Here is a 14,600-nt window from a genome sequence, read left to right on the forward strand (position 1 = left end):
TAATAATTTGCTCAACCAATATTAATTATAAAAACAAATATTTAAATTCCATTGAGTAATCATTAAACCTACAAATACTAAATTCAATTTTGAGAACTAAAAAAAAAAAACTTAAATTATTTTTATTTTAAGAATTTAATAAACAATTGCTGAATTGTACTTAAAAAAAAAAAGATGCAAAAATTATTTGAAGAAATGTAAATAGAATAGACTTAATTTTAGAAAACAAAAACATGATAAAAATCAATTCAGCTGTTGACTTCAGCTCAAATGACTAGTCTTGCTCTGCGATCATCAAGTTGTTTGGACGACAATCCATAACAAAGGATTAGCTTCCAACAACGTCTTCAATCTTTATGGTAAACAAATCAAAACATGCTAAAATAAAACTAGTGTGTCCAAAATGGAAACAAGAGGGTGGGAAGTGGTATGAAGTTTTGTCTTAACGAGCATCCTTAGACAGAAGGTTGACTCCTCCTCCAACTTTCTTAGCATTGCAAAGCTCATCAACACAATCACCCCTCTCGAACACTGCGGCAGCTCCCATTCCAGTGCCTGCAATATCCGGTTTTGAAGTTTCAAGTATGTATTCATCATCCATCATATCGTCGAGTATTAACTCTGAAAATGCTGAGGAGGAAGAAGTAGAGGGAGAGAGAGTGTACCTATGCACATTGATATCACTCCAAAACGACAATCTTTGCCACGGCGTTTCATCTCATGCAACAATGTAGCGACACAGCGGGCGCCTATGGAAGAATCAAGTTAATGAGCATATGCTAAAGGAAGCATCATTTAATGGTGGAAGGGTTTTGAGGTGAGATCTTGTGACAATCTACTGCTAACTGGTTAGAGTTGTAATATTTTCTCTAAGTCCCCCTACTATATGAATATTATCGTTTGCTAACAATTTAATCGCAGTTAAAGAATATAAAGAAGAAACCTATCTAACACATAAGAATCTTATATTTTTTAGGTGTGGTTAATAGAAACTATGCGTGTCAGTAACATACCTGTGGCACCCAGTGGATGTCCAATGGCGATTGCTCCTCCATTAACATTGATCTTTTCTGGATCAAGCCCCAGCTTGTTACGACAATATACAAATTGGGATGCAAATGCCTGTAGGTTAAGGTTGTGCGTTAGTGTAAGCCAACATGTTCTGAATAGGTTCGAACTTCAAGCCTCAATTAGTGATAGAAATATAAGGTACCTCATTTATCTCAAAAAGATCAATATCATTCAGTTCAAGTCCAGCAGCCTTGACAGCGGCTGGAATTGCAACAGCGGGGCCAACACCCATGATAGCAGGATCCACACCTACAGCAGCAAAAGTCCTACAAAGCCAACGGCAGCAAACATTGAAAAGAAAGTAATTCATGCTCAAGAAATCCCAAACTCAAATGGTCATTGTCATCACCCTCAAACAGTTTAAACAGTCTACACTCTGGAAAGCCTGGAATTAGTACCCAAGAGAAAAGAGCATTTATGTTGCCAAACTACACTTAATCTTCCTCATCGTTTCATGAAGAAAGGCATTTCAAGAGAAACTATCGATAATGGAAAGCATGCGGTCACAACTTGATGCATAAGACAGTATTGAAATAATAGTCGTGACAAATCAGGGAGAAGTTTGCAAGTCAAAATATGGGATAAAGAAACTTTGAATATCTAGCGCAAATCACCACGCCATTTGTAAAATTACTTGTGATGTTAGATATTAAAAATATATCTTGAGTATCATACCTGAAAACACCGAGAATGGGGAGACCTTTTCGTAGTGCAACACTTTTCTTCATAAGAAGAACAGCTCCAGCACCATCACTCACCTGGCTTGAATTACCTACACAGTTCACAATACCAACACCAGAGGATCATGAGTCTCAATGACCAAAAATAGCAGAACGTCTCCCTACTAACGAATTCAAATATAATCAAACCACCATGATACCTGCAGTGGTGGTCCCATCTTTCTTAAACACAGGCTTCAACTTCCCCAAATCTGCTTGAGTTGTGTTAGACCGAATCCCATCATCAACCGAGATTGTAACAGGTTTCTCTTGACCGGTTTTGGGGTCAATTATCTGTTTGAAATAAATACATCAGCAAATTACCGTGTGTGGAAATTACATAGTGTTGATTCTTATAACTTACCTTAGTAGAAACAGGGATAATCTCGTCCTTAAATTTGCCACTAGCAGTGGCAGCCGCAGCCTTCCTGTGAGACTCAACCTAGACCCACATTGACAGGATTTCAGTACAAAATATACATTTAAGAGCCTTGAACGAGATGTAAGATCCATTCTACTTACAGCAGCCTGATCTTGCTTCTCCCTTGACACCCCAAAACGCTGGGCAACATTTTCTGAGGTTACTCCCATTGGAAGAAGGCAGTTCTGTGCATTTTCGAATGACTTCACCTGCCATTTTTAACAAGAGATTCAGATCTTTCAAGATTCCCGCTTGAAGTATGCTTTAAAGAATATCTAGAACTGAATCAAAATTTATGCAACAAGTGTATTAAAGCAAGGGAAAGAGAGTACTCTTGGGTTGACAGATCCTTCCCAAGCCATTGGATTAATAGTCATCGACTCCAACCCAGCTCCAATTCCTTAAAAACGAGCAACAAATAGAATAAGTTTGCGTACTAAACAAGGCATTTATAAGACTTCAATGAAAACCTTATTGGATGCTTACCAATATCATAAAACCCTGCTCTTATAGCTGCAGCTACATCAGCAACGGCCTGCAGCCCCGATGAACATTGCCTATTGACAGTTCTAACAGGCACAGTTTCTGTGACAAAAACCATCATATGCATTGATAATATAAAGAAGAAGACACATACGAATATGAATAATTCTTCTTGGGGAAAGGCATACCAGGGAAGCCGGCATAGAAAGCAGCCATCCTACATTCACTAGCTCTCTGAGAACCTGGTGCAAGCACAGAACCAACAACAATATCGCCAACTTCACTTGGATTCAGATTAGTTTTCTCTATCAATGCCTGTATCAAATCATCATCATCAAAATTCAGTGATGATCACTAAGTCACTGAACAATAAAAACGAAGAAACACGAAAACATGGTTTCTATTCGGTTTAACCTATTAAGTTGAATCCATAAAAAGAATAGAAGAAAAAGTGTAACAAGAAACCTTCAAAACAGGGGCGAGCAGATCATCAGGATAAGTATCCTTGAAGCCACCACGCTTGGATTTGCAAATGGCGGTACGGTACGCTCTGAGAGAGAGAAAAATGGAGATTTCACAAATTCAACTAAACAAACAATTTTGAATAAACTCAGAGAGCGAAATTCATGTAAGAACGAAGCAACTTACGCAACAATCACGACGTCATCTCCAAACACCGACGTTCTCTGATACGAAGCACTATCCCCAGCTGCACAAACCGATGCCTAACAAGAAAAAACAACAAAATCAAACTACATCAATAACAATTCAAATAGAGAAATTCAATGGAAAAGAGAGGATAAAGGATTAGAAAACTTACAGAGAGCGAAGATTCATGGCTGTAAGCCGAAGAAGAAGGTCGCAGATGATGTAACAAAATGTTTTGCCTTTTGATCGCCTTCTCCATTAGTGAATTTGTCGGAGGAATGAGATTGGGATTGGGATTGGCCGGAAAAGAATATGAAATGGACATCGGCGGCCATTTTCAGGTAAATATAGAGATCGGAAGAGGCGGTTGCTTGGAGATGCGTGCCGTCTGAGGATAAAGGATAATGGCAAAATTAGGAAGCGTATGGGAATTTCTAGAACAACGACGCCATTATCATTTTATCTTCCGTATCGTTAGATTTATTTTATTATTTCTTTTTAGGTACAAAATTATATTCGTTTTGACATATGATTAGATGTTCTCATGTAGACAAATGTGGACCTACGTTATTTTATTATATATTTTTAGTTAGGTTGAGATTTGGATCTCTAATTGCCATAAAAAAAAACGTAGTTCAATTGATACAGTGTTTATATTATTGGTTCGATTCCTCCCACATTTTAATTATAATATCTTTTAAAAAAAAGATTTGAATCTCGAATTTCTAATGTTTGTAAGCATAGTGCAAATGATATAAATATGTTAATCATCAAAAAAAAAAAAAAAAAATTACATCTTTTCAACCGCTATTGTATTCATGGTATTAAAAATTTATGAAATATAAAAAAGAAGCAACCAAATGTTGATAATTTGAATATAATATAAGTAATAAATATTTTAAGTCTTTTAACTCGTTTAAAAAGTATAAACGAAGCGTTTGGTGAACTGAGTTGGTTATTATAGTCGGTAGGTTAAAATAATATATTTTTGGATGTAACTATTTTAGTTTTGATAGGAAATAGTAAACATAGTAAAAACTATAACAAAGAGATATTTGAAATAATAATATTTTAGTTAATTACAAGTTGGAAATATCGATGCCGATGGAAATATTAATGTCCTAATTTTATAGAAATATTGATATCGATAAAAATTTCAGAAAACTTTATGAAAATTATAGAAATTGTTATAATTAATTAATGAAATTTTGATTTTGACTTAATTAGACTATAATTGTTCATTTCTAAACATCATTTCTATAACATAAGATAATATTTAAATTTATATTGTAAATATACATGTAAATATAGATGCGAGAGCAATTTTTTTTTAGAAAAATAGAAAAATAGTTACAAAATAATAAGGAAACGTGTTTGAAAGTTGATGGATTAGTCCATATAATTGAGAAACTTTTTTGTTCAAACTTATAGTTTTGACTCAAAATGTTTGCTATGTACTCTTGGTATTTTTATTTAATATTGTGTTGGTTATTTTGTCCATTTATGGAAAATTGTGGGAAGACAATATATCTATATGTTCATGGAAAATTGTGTTTCAAAGGATAAGCTCTTGCACTAGCAATGCATAATACCAATCAAGTTGAAAGAAGCATCATATAATCAATTAAGTTGTAAACAGCATCCACATTCACGAACGGAATTATAGGATAATTAATATATTTGAGTTTAATATTTATTTAATTGTTAATTTAAATTAATTTGTGTTTAATTAGTATTTTAGAATTAATTAGTTAATTGGTTTATTTCCTTATAAGGATATCAATAACTACTTTGGAATTATAATAAGAAACTTTGAATATAAAACTCGTGTTCTCTAGAGATTGTTCTCTCATCTTTAGAGATGGACTTTCCTTGTTTGACCATTAACTTGGCCTAATCTCTTAGCCTGCTCGCTGGATCAAACACACAATAACATGAACAACAGGAATATGAAATTTTGACATTAAAGTTAACATCATCTACAGATTTTGAAGTATATAAACTCCATAAAAGTTAGATATTTGGCTTGATTTAGCTGATTGAACAAGCCAGTTACTTTAATTACATAGAGTAGAATAGTTTAAACTTTGTTCTTTTCTTCTCCTCTTTTCCAAATCAAAAGAATGGTGACTTATAAGAGGATGATGTATTTCATCTACTTGCTACATGTGGCCTCTTTCTGATCTGAAGCGCTACCGACATGCTGCGAAGTCTATTTGTTATCTCTGTGAATGATGGCCTTGCTGCAGGTTCAGGAGACCAACACTCTTCCATTAGCTTTTTCCATTCGGGGTCACAACGTTTTGGGATTGGCGGTCTAAGAGTATTACTTACAATTCCACCTACCCAACAAAGTATAAAACAACATGATCTCCTTATTTGAATAATAAAGCACAAGATTATGGCTGGGAAATAAGTATATGTGACAATTATGAGAACTAAGCTGATAAAACTGAACTACAAAATAAATCAAGTTTACGAGTTCCATAAAACCTCCCAATCTTGAGATCACTCTCAAACCATAATTCACTCAACAAAATATTGTCCATCTTCTTCATTCCCCTCGCCCTCTATTTATAACCAACAAGTATAACAAACTCCTTAACTAATTACTAATATACGCTTAATACTCTAATAATATCCTAATACCATTCCTATCACAGCCTGTCTAGAAACTCAATGTTTAACCAATGACAGAATTTTGCAATTCAGGGATTTAGTTGAAATGATTTTCAAGATACTGCAAGAAGAGAGAAGTGAGGAGTAAAGGAGGACGAAAGAAAATTTCACGAAAAGTGCTGGAACAAGCATAAACCTGAATTTCTTGAGAAGGCTTTTAAGAAATTAGGAGCATAGGAAGGAAAGTTTACCGATGATGGCACCACAATGCATGTTAGCATATGGCTCCTCGCCTGTCAAAATCTCCCACATTGCAATACCGAATGAGAAAACATCAACCTATTAAAAAGAAAAATGCTAATAAAGCAAAAATAGAATGATATTATCCTCCTAGGATCTAGATATGATTTAAAATTTCCTCCAAAATGTCTTATGCAATATAAGACTATGTTTGCATCTCCAGAGCAATCTAAGCAACATTTACACGACTTGATTTAGTTGAAAGAAAGTTAAGGTCTTCGTTTTTTAAGTTACTAACCTTCTCAGAGACCTTAGAACTGCTACTATCTAACAATTCTGGTGCCATCCATGGAAGAGTTCCACGCACGCCTCCAGAAACAAGTGTATTGCGCTTAATTCTGGACAACCCAAAATCTCCAACCTGAAAGACAGAAAATGACCCCCAAACAAGCTCAGTGTGGCTGGAATATTGAATATAAATTTTGATTATAACATTTCGTTCGATAATCATTTGGTTTTTGAAAATAGACATTTCTTTATAATGTGGTTTTTTCTTAAGAAACATTTCAATTCAACTACTTTTTATAGTTTTCATTCAAATCTTGGCTTGGATTTTTTTCTTTGGAAAACATTTCTAAAAGGTAAATACCAAAGTACATAAACTATTAAATAAAAGTAGTATTATAAGCGTGATTTTTAAATATAAAAAATACAAGATCAAATAATTATCAAATAAGGTCTAAATTAGCAACATCTCAAATAATATAATATTTTTTAATTAGTATGTGGGTAAATGTCCATAAGAACAACAGGCTATGGAACCATTATAGGTGCACGAGATGTTAGATATATTAAAAATTACCTTGCATATAGGTCGTTCAGGATCCCTCAAGTTGACTAACAAATTATCACATTTCAGATCAAAATGAACAATATTTTTCAAATGCAAATATTCCATGCCAAAAGCCGCATCCATTGCAATTATAAGCCTTTTCCGACGATCAAGCACTCTGCAGTGAGAATGCTAAAGTTTCAGTATCCCTTTCCACAAGAAAGAAGAGAATCAAAATGTGGAGTTCGGACCAACTTACCTATCCTTCCTTAAAAGGACATGCCTTAACGAACCGTTTACCATATACTCGGTTACAGTTGCCAATGTTCCATCAGGTCCATCAGGAACTACCCCATAAAAAGCCAAAACGTTTGGATGGTGAAGAGTCGATAGAATCCTTGCTTCTCTCCAGAAATCTCTAGTCTAAGCAAACAGTGAAATTTTGGACCCATTTGTGAAAATGTTGGGGGCCAAAGAGGAGGGTGGAATTAGATTGTAGGAAATATGTTCATAGGCTTAATCAATAATGAAATGCATTTGAGAAAATAAAGCATACAACATTTATTTCGAAACTGAATGCACAATTTTGTAATATTCTAAGAAAATTTTTATAACCATATTCACCAATATCTTAAGAAGCCATTGAGCACAGGAATTGGTTAATATATAAAAGGCTCAAATTTCAGATTATGTCAAACTCACCAGCCGTTCTTGCTCTGAAAAACTTCCTGAGAAGCAACTCTTTTTTATTCTCTTAATAGCAACGTCTGTTCCCCTCCATTTTCCATGAAAAACTGTGCCAAATGTCCCAGAACCCAACTCTTGCAGTTCTTCAAGGTCTGCATTCTTTATGATCTGCATATCAGCATATGAATTGATCAATAGAATATAATGTGAACTTCAGCTTTTGTGATTGAGTAAACATTCCAGTCAATTCTCTTTAATGACTGCAACCATCATCTTTATGCTATAATTACAAAATTCTTATAAACATCCTTGCATATTTTCTTACAACCGACAAGAAAGAGTTATTAAGAACAAATGAAGTGTGTGTGTGCATGGAAAATGCTCAATACTGGTACTACAACAACTTCATTCAGTGATGCATATTTTACAAAGTTAGAGACACCTTAAGTGGACAGATGTGTTAAAAGGTTGGAGGAACCTTAAGTGGATGAAAGAGTCCAAGATATGTCATATCTGAGAATTAAATCTATACAGAAAGGTATGTATGATATAATAAATAGAGAAGCTTTGAACCTGCAGGCCGTAGATGCCAGCTTCGATTTCAGCTATTGCTGCCTCGCTCATAGACTCATCCCTTGAACTAAGGATACTATCGGCATCCTGAAAAAGGACTATCGCGTTAAACATTAATGAACAGGAATACTGCCACAATAACTGAAATTCACAGGAAAAGTTCACCTCAAGGTCAGTTTCTGAACTAGAACTCAAAGCATCATTTCCTCTTGAAGATGGACATTCATCGCTGGCCTCGTTTTCAACCCGGGGGACAACTCCTGAAGCTATGGGTATGTCAGGAGGTATACTATGAGTTACATCTTCAACTATTACAGCTAACTCCACAGCCTCATTGCCATGAGAATCATCTGAGTGTGATGATTTGATAAAGATATCATCATCACAGTTGCTCTTTTTCCTGCTATGGGCTGCAACCTTGCGGTAATGACAGGTTACAAAGTTCTCATCGCCTAGAGAAACCTCTCTACCTGAAGCAGAACTGTTCCATGTCTGTTAATAACAAAAAGAGATAATTAGCTTCATATAAATTGGAGAATAAAGGAAAACTATTATTTGCAAAATGGAGACATACTTACTGGTTCCTGATTTATGATCTTTTTATCGATCAAAGCTTGAGTTGTATGAGGTAGTAGATCAGAAGATATGCAAGAGAATGGTTGGCTCCTTACTATATCAGAAGTAGGACCCTTGATACAATATTGGCTCTCCTCAAAAATTATTGGAGCAGTTCTTTCTAAATGGTAAATGATGGATGGGCCACCCGTGGTATCTGCAGAATTTTCTAATTCAAAACCTCGTTCGGAAGAAGATCTGCCTCCAAGGCTTTGAACCTCTTTGGGGAGACAACCATTTTGTTGGTAGTCAACATGTTGCAAATATCTGTATTTTTCTTCATCATTAAGTGATGGAACATAAATACTTCCATAGAAATTAGCCTTCTTTTCATCAAAATTGCATTCTTCGTATGTTTCATTATCACTACCAGATGCTAAAATTCGATGATTCTCATATTTAGCATCTTGAAATTCCGCATCAACTCTCTGTTTCCACATCGTTGGCAAATCCTGCAAGGAACTTGACATTCCCAGTGAAGGTGACTGATCACTGTCATTGAATGAGTTCACTGGATAGAGTCCTCCATGATTCGACTTTTGATCCTGTTCCAGCAGTAGGGGCTCAGAATGTGAATGCATAATTTTTTGTCCCATATGGGTGGTTCCAGATCTTAGCTGAATCAAATACTCCTCATCAGAGCATAGCTGTCCATAATTAACTGCCCGTTCCTTGAGCAAAATTTTCATTGAATGTGTATCACTTTGACCCCAGTTGGGTGGAGGCACAAAATTTTCACTGGAGCTTCGTGGGAAATGAACATTAAGAACTTTGTATATCTCATCAGGTTCCACTGTAGATTTTTCATGATGATAATTCATCAATGGAGAACCATGGTAAAGATGATTGTGACGGCCCATTGCATCAACATAATAAACCATATCACATGGACGTTTTCCTGAAACAAATGGAGTGAAGTTTCTAGCATCTTCTGCATATGTTGCATCCAGATTCTTAAAATCCTTTTGCATTACTGTAACCGGAGAAATTAGAGGTGATTGATTAAATGACTTGCTTGGGACTTGAATGGGATTTAACAACTGACCACCAGGTCTAGGAAACATTCCCGCCAAATTTGGCATTGGTGAATTGGCATCTTTTGAGTCTGTTGCATGTGACGAATCAGTATGAAAATTGGTACTATGATCTGAGATGCCCCCCACCTGGCTAGTCTGACTTGTGAAACTCTGCCCACTAGAGCTCCTTTGAAGACTTGGGTCTAGCATACCATTCACAGCCGCAACATATTGATAATCAATATCAATTGGTTGAACTACCCTTCCTTCAATAGAAGTAGGGCTCTCACAACAATCATTTGAAGAAATCAGAAAAATTCTAAGTCTTTGAGAACCCTCTGCATTTTCCAGCTCATGATATTCCTCTACCATATGATGAAGATCTTCATCAGAACAGACAGAGATAAGTGAATCAAGATCTTCACCAGGAAGCTGGTACTTTATCGTGTGGGCATATTTACAGACAGCGTATGTCTTTTTAGTAAGTTCTTCACATGAGATGTTTTTCCTAATGGATATGATGCGTGTTTCTCCACCTACATATCTAAGCTTCCCATCATTAGGCCTTGGTAATATTCTACCTCCAAAACTACAGAGAAATTTCATCTTATCATTGGCAGAGAAATCTCCAAATCCAGCCCCACAAGGATAACCTGAACGAGGCGAATCCAATGCATACAAGGTCGACGTCGTGGGGCCAAGTTGAACTCCTCGGATAATTTCATCAACATATGCACCAGATGCTTGTCCAGTAACACTATATTCCCACTGACGTTTGCTTGTGTTTTTAGGATAAACCTTGTTGTCCCTTTCAGCTGCATAAGCAGTCACTGGCGTTGATGACAATTCTGAACTGCTTTCAGAATTCATCCTCTTGAGTCCAAGAATTCCACTGAGATCCTCATACACCAATTGGTTGCTCGGATTGAACCCAAGACCTGTTCTCTTTTGCTGTTGTTGTTGATCTCCATCACTCATGTCAGACAATCTTCTTAAAGCAACTCGATCCCGCATAAACTGGGGAGAAAATACCTCACCCGTCTGTACACAAACATCACTCACACTATGATCTGCAGTAACTCGTACATCCGAAACAACCCTTGGTCTTTCCATGTATAATTGTTGGCTTAAAATGCCATGTACTTCCCTAGCCATGATCTCAGAAAGACAGATTGTTCAACATACGAACATTTTCGCACCCTTCAAGCTCTCTTCTTCATTCTTCTTCAAAATATATAATAAAAAAAATCTACAAATTTTCTAATTCTACACTCGGAACCCCCAAATAACCTACTTTCAGATGCTCATCTCATTTCTCCTATATTTTCAAAACATTTAGTTTACTCAAATATCCATACATTTCTCAACAACATGGGGGAAAAAAAAACAATGCTAGAACTACGGAGAAACTTGAAACGTTGAAATGTACCTAAGAATCTTCAAACAGGCGATCTCCTAAAAGTTTTCCAGCGCCTCCCTTATCCAACTGTAGAATGAAGATACAGAGAATCAATTAAGGGATAGGACAAAAAATTCATTGAATATGATCATGTTCGAAGAGAGCGTGGTTTTGGGAGGAAATTTATGTGCTTACAAACACAAAAATTTTACCCTAACCAGAAAGGATGAAGGAGAGATTCAAAAAATCGTACCTGTGTGTTCGAATCTGCGAAGCTTGAATTGAAACGAAAAAAGATCGGAAAATGAGAGAGAGAAAGGAGTTGAAAGAGGAACGGAGTTGTAGGAGAAGAGCAATGGTCAGAATAACGCGGCAAAATCACAGGGACGGAAGCTCCCAACCGCCAAACTAATTTATGAATTTCTCCCTTTTTTCAACGTAATCCCCCACAATTGGTTTTTCTTTTCTTTTTTCTTTTTATTTTATTATTATTATATTATTATTATTAGGGCATATTGCAAAAACCCCTCTTAAAAGTATGGTAGTGTTGCAATTACACGTTCAAGCTCTAAAGTCTCATTTGATTTAGTTTTTAGTTTTTGAAAATTAAGCGTACAAACACTCATACCACCTCTAGATTTCTTACTCCGTTATCTATTTTTTACTCATGTTTTAAAAAATCAAACAAAATTTTGAAAACTAAAAAAAATAGTTTTTGAAAACTAAAAAAAATAGTTTTTAAAAACTTGTTTTCGATTTTGAAATTTAGCTAAGAATTTCAACTCTTGTGCTTAAGAAAGATGCAAACTATTGTAAGAAAATTTGAGAAAATTGGCTTAAATTTCAAAAAAAAAAAAAATGAAATAGTTACCAAGCCTAAATTGTAAAAATTGAGCTCTCAAACTCATATGATTGTCAAAATTAGATTATCAAACTTACCATAGTTGTAAAAATTGAATCCCCTAAATGGAAAAAAAATTGAACCCTCAAACCTATACAATTGTATAATTTCTACATCTACGTAAATTTAAGGGTCTAATTTTAACACTCATATAAATTTGAGTGCTCAATTTTTATTACTGAAAGTTTGAGGGTATAATTGCAATTGTCACCATATTTTAGGGTAGTATTTGCATTTTGCCTTTGTGGTTATTGTTGTTTTTTTAGTTGAATCATGGTGGGATGAAGGATTGAATAATCAATTGAGATGGTAATTGATATTTTTGTTAAATTATTAAATTATGAACAAAATTATCCTTAAATTTTACATTTTGTTTAAGAAATACCCTTATTCTTTAAGAAATTACATTATTACCTTTGACATTTCTATGAATGTTTCAAATTACTTTTGGAATAGATATCTATTAAAATTTTAGATAAAAATTGGAACCCTAAACCAATATGGAGATGACATGGAATAGTATGATAGTGTTTGGATCTAATTTTTGTTTTAAGTCACTATTACATCTTTTCAACTATCAATTTTTATCCAACATTCTAGTAGATCTATGCTAATTTTGAAACATTTATCAAAGATCAATGATAATATTATTAGTAATATTGCAACTTCGGTAAATGTTTTTTTTCCCTATAATTTAACCTAAATGTTTTAATCTTGATAATTGTAATTTAATGTCTACTTGTTGAAGGATAAACCTTTAGATTTTTCCGAATAAATATCTAAACTTTAAAAATGTCTAATATATTTGAACTTTTAATTTTGTATTTAATAGATCACTAACCTATTCAATACTTTTTAAAACAATTTTATAGACATAAAACTTAATTTTGTGTTGAACAATATCCCATACTTTCAATTAGTTATGTGAGTTTTGAAAAATGCTGGATAAATTTATTTTCTTACTACAGTTTTCACATTTCCTCAAAAAAATATTTGAATCTATAGCTAAATTTTAAAAATAAAATTAAAATTTAAAAAACGAAGTACATAACAAACAAATACACTGACAGGTAAAAGTAATGTTTATAAGTTGAACCTTCAAAAGATTAAATAATTATCAATCCGACTTTAAATAATAAACTTTATTTAATAATATAATTATATAATTTTCTTCCAATCCAACCATATAAAAGTAGAAGATTTGAATCTCTAACTTTTGGATGAAGAATTTGAGCTATACTCTTGCAGTAAAATTATACGTTCGTTAATATTTAATAATAGAAGGCCAGACATTATTTTAATTTCATAATATTAAAACATTATGTGCATCAAATCAGATTGTGAAACGTGGAAGTGGCAGTAGTCATTACGTGCTTCCCACCCAATGTATTATATTGTATGATCACCATGTTGGCATGTTTTTTCTGCTGCTTCAAAGAAATTTAAATCCAAATTTTTCTTCAATGGTGAAGTTATCCTATATATATACAAATTTCAAAATAATAATAAATAATGTAAAATAATTACATCTCTACATTTTAAATAATACTCTTATTTCTATCTTATCAAAATGTCGGCATGACATATTTAATAAAATAAAATTTAGTTGACATATCGTCTTTTGAATATACTTTAGTGTCTTAAAGATCGATGAACTACATTTTTATAAGAATGAATTCCGACCTTTATAATTGTTCAACTAAAAAAAGAAAATATTTTTTATTTATTGGTCTATAATTTAGAAATATGTTAAGTCAATATTCAATTAATGTGTCAACTTAAACATAGTTACAAAGGAAAAAAAAACATAACCTAAGCATAGTTTAAATTAGTTAAATAAAGATATAAGTATACTATATCCTTTGAAAGTTGGAAAATTGAATTCTCGTCCATTCCTTTATTTAATCTTAAAAAAAAAAGCCTATCAATAAAGTGTATAAGTTTTGTATTAATAATAAAGTGGAAAATATATATATATACCGGAAGCTTCCATTAAGTTTTTATCTGAAAAATCATGACGAAAAAAGATATATACGTTCAAATAAATTATAATATAGTCCTACATAATCAAGGTATGTCGAAGTTCATTTAAATTTTCCAAAGAATTTTTTTACAATGGGTCCAAAAAAATCAATACAAAAAAGTTTAAAACGAATATTTAATACGTTTAACTAAATAAAAAATAATTTAGAGTTAGAGCATGACCCATTCTGTGCTATGAAGTATCCATGAGTTTGATATTGACATAATGGATAAATCGATATTTCCACAACATGGTAAGAACATTGAAATTCACAACTCATTTCACATTATCTCTATGAAAAAAAAAAATCTTATTAAAGTATTGATATATTAAAATTTACCATAACCACCAAC

At 33.6% G+C, this 14,600-nt stretch overlaps 2 protein-coding genes across 3 annotated transcripts; both read right to left on the reverse strand.

The window, feature by feature from the left end:
- Window positions 1-186: 186 nt before the first annotated feature.
- On the reverse strand, window positions 187-3,792 carry LOC120069354 (3-ketoacyl-CoA thiolase 2, peroxisomal). The gene is made up of 14 exons (XM_039021102.1): window positions 3,515-3,792; window positions 3,343-3,419; window positions 3,160-3,244; window positions 2,883-3,009; window positions 2,698-2,796; window positions 2,544-2,611; window positions 2,313-2,420; window positions 2,155-2,232; window positions 1,952-2,084; window positions 1,747-1,843; window positions 1,214-1,337; window positions 1,014-1,122; window positions 666-749; window positions 187-555 (listed from the first exon to the last, which is right to left on the reverse strand). The coding sequence occupies exons 1-14, from the start codon at window positions 3,665-3,667 to the stop codon at window positions 443-445; spliced, it is 1,455 nt and encodes a 484-aa protein (XP_038877030.1). The 5' UTR covers window positions 3,668-3,792; the 3' UTR covers window positions 187-442.
- A 1,500-nt stretch (window positions 3,793-5,292) lies between these two features.
- Window positions 5,293-11,843, reverse strand: LOC120073852. Of its 2 annotated transcripts, XM_039026740.1 has the most exons (11): window positions 11,577-11,838; window positions 11,354-11,410; window positions 8,872-11,242; window positions 8,459-8,785; window positions 8,294-8,380; window positions 7,736-7,888; window positions 7,293-7,456; window positions 7,064-7,211; window positions 6,500-6,622; window positions 6,213-6,300; window positions 5,293-5,684 (listed from the first exon to the last, which is right to left on the reverse strand). In XM_039026740.1, exons 3-11 carry the CDS (start codon window positions 11,077-11,079, stop codon window positions 5,494-5,496), a joined length of 3,489 nt encoding a protein of 1,162 aa, XP_038882668.1. In that variant the 5' UTR covers window positions 11,080-11,242; window positions 11,354-11,410; window positions 11,577-11,838; the 3' UTR covers window positions 5,293-5,493. The 2 variants fall into 2 exon arrangements, 1 of the variants encoding a protein (XP_038882668.1); XR_005480827.1 differs by lacking the exons at window positions 5,293-5,684; window positions 6,213-6,300; window positions 6,500-6,622 and having other exon boundaries at window positions 7,073-7,211; window positions 7,293-7,451; window positions 8,872-11,410; window positions 11,577-11,843.
- Between the last annotated feature and the right edge of the window lie 2,757 nt (window positions 11,844-14,600).

This window comes from Benincasa hispida, chromosome 1 (assembly GCF_009727055.1).
Source record: "Benincasa hispida cultivar B227 chromosome 1, ASM972705v1, whole genome shotgun sequence".
NCBI classification, from domain to species: domain Eukaryota; kingdom Viridiplantae; phylum Streptophyta; class Magnoliopsida; order Cucurbitales; family Cucurbitaceae; genus Benincasa; species Benincasa hispida.

Excerpts from the sequence above, each read along its gene's own strand:
- LOC120069354 (XM_039021102.1), bottom strand. The coding sequence starts at position 3,667 with ATGTCCATTTCATATTCTTTTCCGGCCAATCCCAATCCCAATCTCATT. Across the intron at positions 3,245-3,342 it reads GATGACGTCGTGATTGTTGC|AGCGTACCGTACCGCCATTT; the intron begins GTAAGTTGCTTC and ends TCTCTCTCTCAG. Across the intron at positions 2,085-2,154 it reads TTATCCCTGTTTCTACTAAG|ATAATTGACCCCAAAACCGG; the intron begins GTAAGTTATAAG and ends TATTTCAAACAG.
- LOC120073852 (XM_039026740.1), bottom strand. The coding sequence starts at position 11,079 with ATGGCTAGGGAAGTACATGGCATTTTAAGCCAACAATTATACATGGAA. Across the intron at positions 7,889-8,293 it reads CTGGCATCTACGGCCTGCAG|ATCATAAAGAATGCAGACCT; the intron begins GTTCAAAGCTTC and ends GCTGATATGCAG. Across the intron at positions 7,457-7,735 it reads TTTCAGAGCAAGAACGGCTG|ACTAGAGATTTCTGGAGAGA; the intron begins GTGAGTTTGACA and ends CTGTTTGCTTAG.